The 10,636-nt window shown below is 38.2% G+C and overlaps 1 protein-coding gene across 3 annotated transcripts in view; it reads right to left on the reverse strand.

Moving 5' to 3' along the window:
- The window catches only part of LOC120735659 (gamma-secretase activating protein), a 51,113-nt gene extending 41,263 nt beyond the window's left edge, over positions 1–9,850 (reverse strand). Inside the window, exons 1-14 of one of the 3 annotated variants that reach the window (XM_040035182.1) lie at positions 9,586–9,850; positions 9,333–9,466; positions 8,611–8,681; positions 7,247–7,303; positions 7,067–7,136; positions 6,771–6,818; positions 4,178–4,266; positions 3,813–3,882; positions 3,623–3,672; positions 3,225–3,335; positions 3,079–3,135; positions 2,929–2,975; positions 2,741–2,826; positions 2,607–2,609 (exon numbers count right to left, since the gene is read on the reverse strand). In XM_040035182.1, coding sequence (XP_039891116.1) covers positions 2,607–2,609; positions 2,741–2,826; positions 2,929–2,975; positions 3,079–3,135; positions 3,225–3,335; positions 3,623–3,672; positions 3,813–3,882; positions 4,178–4,266; positions 6,771–6,818; positions 7,067–7,136; positions 7,247–7,303; positions 8,611–8,681; positions 9,333–9,420 — 847 coding nt within the window. In that variant the 5' untranslated portion in view covers positions 9,421–9,466; positions 9,586–9,850. Of the gene's footprint in view, positions 1–2,606; positions 2,610–2,740; positions 2,827–2,928; positions 2,976–3,078; positions 3,136–3,224; positions 3,336–3,622; positions 3,673–3,812; positions 3,883–4,177; positions 4,267–6,770; positions 6,819–7,066; positions 7,137–7,246; positions 7,304–8,610; positions 8,682–9,332 lie in introns of all 3 variants that reach the window. The other 2 variants (XM_040035181.1, XM_040035183.1) reach the window with 2 other exon arrangements.
- Between the last annotated feature and the right edge of the window lie 786 nt (positions 9,851–10,636).

The raw sequence follows: 10,636 nt of genomic DNA on the forward strand, positions 1-10,636 counted from the left end.
AGTTGCAACGCCTGTTTGCATACATAAGATTTTCTGGAGGAGGACAGACATTTGTTTAAAACTCTTAAAGATGTCGAAGAAGCTCCTTTAAGCAATTACTGTGATGTTCCTCCACCTCCAAAGAAATGTCAGAAGGAGTCCGAACCACAAAAGAAGCGCGTATTCTCGGAAAAGTGGTTGCAGGAGGTGAGCTGGCTTCAAACAAATGATAAACGCACAGAGATGTGGTGCAGAATGTGCCGTGAAAATCCCACTCTAGCGGACAAAAACAGTGCTTTTTATATAGACGCAATCGCGCGTTGCAACTTCTTATCTGGTGCGCATCTTTTATTTTGACAGCAAATGCGCACATGCGGACCACTTATGTGCACCCGTGTAAATAACATAATGTTCTGCCGGGTGTGTTGTTGGTTTTCTCTCGATTTCTGAGTCGACAAGCGCCTTTGTTACTGGGACCAGTCATTTTAAGAAAGGCCCCATTAGAAGCCATGAGAAATGCAAGAAATGCATTATTGCTCAGTCTGCAATATCTTTCCTAGAACAAACACCAATTGCAAATAACATACTAAAAATAAACCTGAAAAATCTGTTTAGAACAGCGTACTATGTTGCAAAGAGTGAACTACCACTGGCAAAATTTAGCAGTCTTTGCAAACTTCAAAAAGCAAATGGCCTCGATCTTGGTTCCACTTGTCTCTTACCCGTGACTTCAGCGGAAATTTCAAATTCAGGATCTGACACAGACTGATTCATGTCCTACACAGTTCTTACAAGTTCATAGAAATTTCTGTTCAATTAGAACCAAGTATTTGAGTTGATGATTGTAATTTTTATACAATGTTGTAATTTGTTTTTCAACAATTTTTTGATTGATGTTTTGTTTCCTTTACAATATTATACATTAAAGTATAATATTGTAAAGGAAACAAAACATTAATCAAAAAATTGCTCTCTTTTTTATTCGGGCTACTTACATTTATTTTGGGCTACCAAAAACTGAAGAGTCCCTGCCCGAAGGGCTACCAGGGATTTTGAAATTTTGAGAGCCCTGAGATATATTTATTTTTTTAATTACTTTTGTTTCAGCAACATTAAATTTAAAAACTGTACTTTTGAGTTAAAATATATATTTATAATTTTAATAAATGACAAATTAAAAAGGCATGAACATTTTTTTTGTATCGAAAAAATATCGAACCGTGACACCAAAGTATCGAACCGAACCGTGAATTTTGTGTATCGTTGCACCCCTAATACTTAGCTGTCAGAAGAGGCACCTGCTGTGGTCTTCTGCAGCTGTAGAGTTCAGAGATGCTCTTCTGCATACCTTGGTTGTCAGTGGTGGTTTTTTGGTTTGTTTGTTTTTTATTTACTATTGCCTTCTGGTCATTCTCTTCTGACCGTTCCCATTATGATTTCTCATTTTTGTAATTATTGTGCAGCTGAACAGGTCCACCTAATACGGTGGCCAATGAGTGTATCTAAGTGTATAACAAAATTATGTAAGACAGGTTCCAAATTAAAAGAATAAACAAGCAATCTTAAAGTTTTGCACAACATCATGCTGTCAGAAGAGCCGAACACTCTCTAGCATTGATTAAGTCTTTCGCCCCCCAAAATGATCCCACCCACCTCAGGTTTTGATGATGGTGGTGATGAACTAGCACTATCTAATATGTCGATACAAATTTCCAAACAGGTAATCAGTTTGGTTGCAATCTGACGGCCATAGCATATGACCACTGTCATACTTATAGGAACATTCCCTTGATGGGAGCGCTGCTATCAGCACGATGACGCTCCATCAGCATAAAAATGTTTCATCATAAGGTGAAGGTGATCACTCTGGTATAGCTGGTACCAGACTGGATTGAGCAAAGGGTTCCAGGCTTCCTTTAATTTATTACCCACCTATACACACACAAAGAAATGTACTGTTTACTACAAATTCATGCTTGAGAGAGAAATGTGTTGACCACTTTATATTCATGCTTGAGTATGAATACAAGGCTTTAACATACAGAACGAGTCTGCAGTCTGATTTTTCCCTAATTAATGGTAATGGATGAAAGTCAGTATAAGAAAGTAAATCCTGAAAGATTTACAAGCTGCTCGAGGCAGATGTTACTCTTGTATTCACATTAAAGCTCAAATAAAGCAGCTTCATTACAGTGCAGCTCATCTATAGTCAATGCGATTCTGTCCCTCTTTCTGTATGCCATTAAACCGTCTATGTTTAATCATGCAGCACAAAAAAAAAAAAAAATACAGGACAAAAATCTGAGGAGTGTGAATATAACCAGGACAGCAGCATGAGCCAGAACAGATAAATATTAAGTGAGAAGGATGACAATGATGAGAGGAACTGACAGATCAGCTGAACAAATCGGCTTTTGAATTAATCACTGGCAAAAGCATCATCAGCTGTGATGCTATTGGAAAACACCTCTGAAACTTAAGGAGGCTTGTAAGATTTACAGTCATCTCAGAAATTGGTCAGAACCTCATTATAAAGTGATCATCTCCACAAATCCTTCAATCATCACTGAAATTGTGAATTGGCCAAGATTTTTAATCCCTGGAGGTGAGCTGAGGCGGGGACTTACCTTCTTGTTTTTACGAAGAGGGATAGGAATCGCACAAATGTATCAAATTAGTCGCATAATCTGACTTTTCAATGTGAGACTAATAAGCATGTGAACAGACATGCGGTGCATGGATGTGTGTGAGGACGTCTTACCTATTTTATTTGTGAATACTTGCAACTTAACAAGCTCCTGCTCCGGCCTCTCGGTGTGATAATGGTCGAAACCGAGATTTGCAAACCTGTCACCGAGACGAACACAAACACAAAAACAATGTTCAAAAGGAATGCAGAATATAGAACCGACATATTTCTATTTTATACTCTGCTAAAAGTTGCCTTACTTGACTGTGCGGAAGGAGTTGGCAGGCAGTTCTAAAGGGAGCTCGAACTGTTATCAGAGCGGTATGTTATTTCAAAGTAAAAGCATAAACAACAAATACAGAGCACAAAGAGCGGCATGTATTAAAATATAAGACACAAAGATAGCATACCACAGTTTCACAGTTATAGCTTGGGTAAAACTGAACGCTTCGGAGCAGAAACTTTTCCTGCAAAAGACGAGCCGTACATTTTGCGTTAATAAAACAAGTCCCAGGGTATCTGTTGCCAAATTTGAATGCGAGTTTGTATGCATTGCCTTAAACGTGAGATAGTAGAGTCTTTGCGTGTGCCTGTCCCACTGGACCCAGCAAAAATCCTCCACGATTCTCTCTGCCGTTTTGGACAAATGTTCGGGGTTGTTTATCACCTGGTCAACACAAAAACATTTGAATTCAGCCACAATGAATTGTTAATGCAAGTCTCTGGCAGAAGACGTGCAGTGTATTTTGAGAAGGAGGTTGAAACAATATATTCTTTGCACTGTTTTGCTTATTAATTACTAAATTCGTGCACCCTTGGAAAGAATTTATGTCGCTGCAGAACTGCACAGAATTTACCAGCCATGAAATGCTGCATGCAATTTATAGCTCAGATGAGTCAACTATCTGCAAACACTTCCTTCACGAGAAAAAAAAAAAGCAATGTGTAGCATACCACTCTATATCCCTCCTGCCTCGTTAGGATCATGTGGTAGAGATCCACATCTAAACACACAAAATGATAATTATGCAAATGCAAGAATGTACGGTAGAATATACAGTATGGATTATTTTTTATGCATTATCATAGTTCTCTCTGGATTCTTGTTACACATGCAGGCCAGCATAAGGACACAGTTGCTTACATCTATCTTCAGTCAGCAGCAGCAGATGGCTCTCCAGCACTGATCTTCTGTCAGTTTCATGATGGAGGAACTATGGGGGAAAAAAAGCCACGGGAAAACGAAACGAGTGGTTTCCAACAATTTGCCAGATGAAGCTGAAAATTTGCTGCTTTTTATTCAAGGCTATGAACAAAATTGATGAAAAGGCATGACTGTAGAAGAGAAAGTGGAGAAAAGTGGGTACACTGACTTTAATTAAGTGATAGAACATAAACTAGAGGCCATAAAAGATATGTAGTATGACAGTCATGCCCTCTGAGCACTAACGCTTCGTAACTGCGACGTAAGCGCTTGTTTGTTAGTGAAATGTGAATGAAACACTCTACCTGCACTTTGACTCTGAAGTCCACTGCCTTGAGGACTTTAGTGTTGTTAATAGGATGGATCTCAATCAGGAGAGTCAGGCACTTTGATACTGCAAAGGTAGACAGGCTAGGGTTAATATCATTCACAGATTGAAAATGCTGTAGGAAAAGAGTGTATTTAAACTGCTTTAAGGAAGTGGTTCCCAACCTTATTCCAACTCAAGTACAAAAACTTCAGAATAAACCGTGCATAATAATTTGATATTTAAATTTAAGATCAAAGCTGATCTTGTTTTCAGTATAAAGGAACATGTTTATGCTTTCCAGGGAAGATTATTTGACTTAAAAGTAAATGTCACTATGCTTATCTTCATTAGAAACTTTATCTTTGAGTTATTCTTAAAAGGCCGTAGCAAAAAGGAGCCCATCTATAGATAGGCTTCTAATTAAGTCAACTGGACTGTTTGAATATTTTAAGAGCTGCAATGACAGCCTGTCTTATTTTAAGACTTTTAATCACGTTTTCTTACAGCCATAACTATTCTAATATCTAGAAAGTTTTGATTTTAATTTTAATTTAACAGGCTATTTTATGATGTTTCCCCACTAGAGGTGGGTTAAATAATCAAATATCGATAGTATAGACAATAATGGCGTATTGGTATCTATATATTGGTATTGGATCGATACTAAGAGTGATACTTTGTTTCTATTGTTTAAGTTTAGAATGTCTCTTTTTTAGTATTAAAAAATATACACCACATCCCTGTGCAGGTGGAGGTTGCTGTGCTTGCAGCTAGAACTATGCTGTTATAGCTATATCTAGCTAAATAGTGCTATATTTAGTAACTGTCTGAAAACGTTACTATTTGACATCTTTTTAAATCAGTTTGATCCATTTCTGAAGTGCTTTCAGCTTACCATTGGCTAACAGATGAAAAATAGGTAATAAAAAGGTAATAATAAAAACTGCAGTAATAATAGTCATAGTTGTAGAATTAGTTAATGAAGCTGGCTGTTTACTGTTTGTTCCACATGATATTTCAAATGCCAAAGTTTAAGGGGTTTGGATCGTAATCTTTCCTAAGTTTTAGTGTCTGCTGCGTTTCTGTCTTTCTGTGTGTCCGTGTTTGCCGGTCATTTTTCTGTTTCAGTCATTTCCTGCTTTATTTTCTTTGGAAAATCTGCCTGTTTACTGACACACTCATCCAAAACACAGTGTTTGCTACATAGCGGATTAACAAGGGAGTAAGTCCAGGCAGCTGTTGATACACGATGGACACTTTTTGGATGCACTGCTGCAAAGTTATGCAACAGACGTTCCTAATTATCTCTGGTGCAAAACAAAACATCTGCACTACAACATTTTTGCTATTTTTGGATACAATACATGCTGTAGTTGAAGCAAAAACAGAGTTTGTACAAATCTAGCAAACTCCAAAGTTAGTATTTGGTGTGACCACCTTCATTCTTCAACACGGTCTCTTAGACAAACAGTGTAATTTTTAGGTTGAGATTTTTAGCTAGATTTTAGGCCTCGCACTTCTTCTTTTGTCTTTCACTTGTCCATTTATATGGACACACTGCACACTATGCTGAAATATGTCAAGTTTGCTTTTGGGGAATCACCGTGTTAATGTCTCTCAAACGGCGTTATCTTGGTTCTTTCCTGAGTTCCCTGTTATGTGTTGATAAAACACTGCTTGAGTTAGATGACTTTTTCTGTTTGAGTGACTCATAGGTCAGTGTTAAGTGTCTTAACAAAGACAAAATTCCTCTGAAAATGAGACGTACCAGAGTTGGACTGAGAAGCAGCTAATGTCCAAAGAAATACTTTCAAAGAGCTTTAGAAAACCTCAAGCTCAACTTAAAATTAAAAAGAAAGAAAAAAGAAAGCAAGTCTGAACTGAAATATAAAATGTAAAGAAATTACTTTTGCACATTACTATACTTTGGGTACACTGTAATCACTAACAATGCTATTTTGTACCAATCATGCGTGCATGCTTGTTACTTCTCGAAAACACTTCATAAGCAAGCCACTTCACAACATACTGCACAGAGCATATTTCATTCTTTGACACATACACGCCTTGGTGCACGTGTCCCGGTCAGTGGAGTGCAGTGTGCACTGCTTCTGCACACTACTTTATGGGGCATTATATATTAATGCTGAAATTTAGAACGGCAATGAAAAAGTCTGACAATTTATCTTGTGAATGAGTCGACAATTCAAACACATTTTTTTCTATGTTTTTTTGGTAAGTTTTACCTCCTGCCTTTGTCCTTCTTTTTGCAATTGTGGCATTTCCAATCCCCTGTTTTGTCTTGGCTTTTTGTCAGTTGCATGATTCTTTTTGTTAGGCTTCTAGTTGATTATCCTGCTATCTTCTGCAGGATAAAGTTTTCTTCTCATTGATAACTTTTCTAATTCAGCATCCTGAATTTGGGTCCAAATAAAATATTGTTCAGTTGTCCATACTGCTAACAATTTTAAGCCCTCTGGCTACTGCCAAAAATAACCCCTGGGGTATTTGTACCCCTGGTTGAGAATCACTGTTTTAAGAGAGGTTTAATGTCACAGTCTATGGATAAAACAGAAAAGGGATGTTACTTGGTTTGAGGCGCTCCTCTCCTCTGGTATTCTGTGCCAAGCTGACAGCTAGGAGAGAAAAAGCAAAGTTGGCATGTCACATGACTGAATTGGAACATATTTCCCACAATAATGTCTCCGGTGGTTTTTCAGGCACTAATCAGCATCCGAACAGCATCATCTCGTCTTGTACTTGTGAGTTCGTGTGTTGCATGATCTGAAACTGCTTTCTTGACACGGGCATTTAAACTTGATCTGAGTTCAAGAAGCCGGTGTTGTTGCTGATAATTCATTATCTGCACAAGACAGAGGCTCACCCAGCAGTGTCTCCTCTTTGTTCAGGGAACAGCTGCTGACACACACCTGCTTGTCAAATGTGTACAGGAGCTGTTGGGGAAAACACACATGCGCACAGTCGCATGAGAATGAGTGCATGATTGCAAAGTGTGCAAAACTTAATGGAGTAATATAGGGACACACAAACACAAACACAGTACCTTATTCTTCTTGCTGTTCGGGTCATATTTCCCTATCCTGGTGGTACCTGTTGCTCCCTATGAGAACATTAGTTCACTAATTAAAATATTACATTGTACAATCTTAATCTACCAAGAAGAAGTATTTAATTTCAGTCTGCCGTCTTCACCGCATCAGCATGTACGGAAAGTCATCCTTGACTTCTTTATTGCCATGGCCGACCCTACAGATCATCCAGACAAGACCTGCCCCGCTTCAAACCATCGATTCATTTTTCACATTTTTGCATTCAAAAGGTTTTCAATAAAAGGGCGTCTGCTCTGAAACCCAAGGTGCAACCAGGCATGCATAAAATTTCAAACCCTGCACTACAAAAAAAAAAAAAAAAGAGAGATTCTTTTCCCTTTGCAGGCTGCACACTGTCTTTAACCTCCTAAACCCACACAGTCTTGGAGGGTCCATCATTAAAAATTTATGTTGTGCAGAGGAGCGCGGTTCAACACAGAAAATTATATTTTACATTCTACCGAGGAGCCCAAGATTTCCACAAAAGTACTAAATGTGTCAAGCAGATACATGGCGAAATAAAACGAATCTAGATTTCTTTTTATTCTTTGGATATTTTCCATTTGAAGATGACTGTTGGAGCCATTAAAAAAAATGACTTCTGAGATATAAATATCTGACTTAGTACGACTTCAATGAAGAACTGACACAAGCAGCTTTTAAATATATGCATAAAAATGCTGTATTTAACAGAACAGCCACTTAAGAGATGTAGTAACCCACACAACAGTGTGTTATTTTTGGGGGGTTAGCTGACAAATGGGACATCTGGTGAGTTCAAGACAGAGCATTTGACATGCAAATGCAAATATCTTATTAGCCAATCACATTGCAGCAATTCACTTCATTTAGGCATGCAGATGTGGTCAAAGCAACCTATGAAGTTCAAACTAAGCATCAGACTGAGGAAGAAATTGATTTAAGTGACTTTAAAAGTGTTGCGGTTGCTTGGGTCAGACAGACTGGTCTGAGTATTTCAGAAAAATTGTACTGGTAAATGAATTGAAGCTTATATAGAGCTGCTTTATTCTAATTGAGCACTCAGTGCACTTTGTACTTCACTGTGCTCAAACTGCTTCCAGTCACCAAATATTAGTTCAACAGAGCACTGTTGGGATGGGGTGAAATGGGCCATTAGCATCAATTGTGTCAATACAGACCAAAATCTCTGAGTAATGTTTCCAGCAGCTTGTTGGATGAAGGCACTTGTGAAGGCAAAAATGGGGTCCAGCTCAGCACCATTAAAGCATACGTAATAAAGTGTCAAGTATGTAACATGTGCAACACATAATATGGAATGCCTTCACTGTGGGCTTACCTTCCAGGAGTAAAGGATGCACCCATCTCTTTCAAAATTCAGAATACGAATGTCGACGGCTCCAGAGTTTTCTTCAGACACAGAACACACACTTTATTGCCTGGCCTGTTTTATTATCTCATCCCACTGCTTATCCAGAACATACTAAATAAGTAGTAGAATTACCCTCTGTAATAGATTGTTATCGCAAGCTAACGAGTGTCTGATAGCAGAGGCCTGTAAATATATAAAGTAACCCAACTAGACATCATGCACTGTCTACAAAATAACAACTATCATATATTTCATCTAGCAAGAACATGGAACATTTTATTTTCACGATGTATTTTAAGTTCTCTGTTTGTTTGTTTTTTAGATGTTTTCTGTTGATGTTTTGAGTTATGCTCCAGTTACTCAGTCTAAGAGCTGTAGCAAACGGGTGGTTGTTTCATCTCCCCTGCATTTAAGTGTGCGGTAACTGATGAAATAGTGCCATCTGGTGGTCAAAATTTAAAAAAAAAGAAGAAGTAATAAACAAATCACAGGAACTTTACCACTGCAGGCTAAACTGCCTATGGGGGGCTATAATAACAGTAAAGCTGCGATAAAGGCATAGAAAGAACGAAGAACACGACTTCGTTTGAACCCGCTACTTTTATGTGAGATATTCGTTTATCTGTGAAAACAACTAAAACCTGGCCGTCATCGAAAAGACGCTGACCGTTAGCACCTGAACGCCTCACCTTCTACTTTGCAGACCGACGCCTCCTTCCTGAGGATATCAGACACCACATCCCTGTGCAGGTCGAACTTTGGCTGTGTCCTCAACATATCTGCTGCTACTGTCCCTTGGTTTTTATACCAATAAAAATACTCTCTGCAGTTGAAAAGAGGCAGCAATTACAGCCCGGATCTGCTCAGGCTCCATATCATGTGACCGAAACTTGTTACTAGTTGAAAACTGAAAGTAGAATAGAGCACTCCGACAAATATTACCTTTAACTATCTATCTCTTCCTCTTGACTTCACAAAGTTTTTATTGACATGCGGAAACGTCGCGTTAGTCTAAAGGTAGCTCCTCCCTCGAGTGGGATCACAGAGCCGGGATGTCGCTGCCATAGGCCGAGGAGAGCATCAGTCTGGCGGGTTGGAATCTCTCACGCCGCTGGCAGCCTGCTGAGCAAGGGACTTCACAGTGGTGTGTCATACATGTGTCCGCTTTTCTGTACATTCGAGCCCACGGGGTTGACTTTTTACGTGTATTTTCAATCCAATATGGCAACATCTTAATGTTAAATGTAATATGTATAAGCACTAATTGCTCGCTACTCTCCAAAAACAGAAAGCGGAAGGAACAACGGCGTGGTGAAAATCTGTAAAAGCGGGAACAATCAGAAACACCATGCATCCTGTAGTTAGAATTTTCAAAATGAAAAACAGTTAAATATTTATACATTCTGGCTTCAGGCGTGGCTGGAGGGGATCTTTAAAATGCAGCTATGAATCAATTGAATTATTTTTATTTTAATATTCTCTAGGTCCATCTTTTTGATGATTATTTTAAAACTTAAAACCACCTATAAACTCGAAATATATGTATTTGGTGTATTTATGCTTATATAAATTTCTCAAAGACCATCTCATTCCTTCATTTTTTTAAACTGAATGAAATTAATATTTGAAATACCTCAAGACCTACTGGTGAGACATCATTAACCCATGAATGAGTTTTTATGGTTTCTTATAACCTCGAACAGCTGTACAGCAAAGTGATAAAAGGGGTCAATTAAACTAAAAAGAGCTCATATCAGCCTATAGGGAGAATAAAGTTCAAGTGAAAAAAAGACAAAAGGTGGGAAAAGAACAGGTCCAACACATTTTTTGATATCAAGATAAATCGGGAAAAAATGTGTTTCTACCTTTGTATCATCTTCTAAAAACATAACAAAACAATCTGTACGTTAGTGATATCTAGACCTATTCAGAAGATTAAAAATAATGAGCATCTACCTAATAAGGGGAATAAATCAATCATCTTCTGAAACCA

Source organism: Simochromis diagramma, unplaced genomic scaffold (assembly GCF_900408965.1).
Source record: "Simochromis diagramma unplaced genomic scaffold, fSimDia1.1 OVJJ01000816.1, whole genome shotgun sequence".
Taxonomy (NCBI): Eukaryota; Metazoa; Chordata; class Actinopteri; order Cichliformes; family Cichlidae; genus Simochromis; species Simochromis diagramma.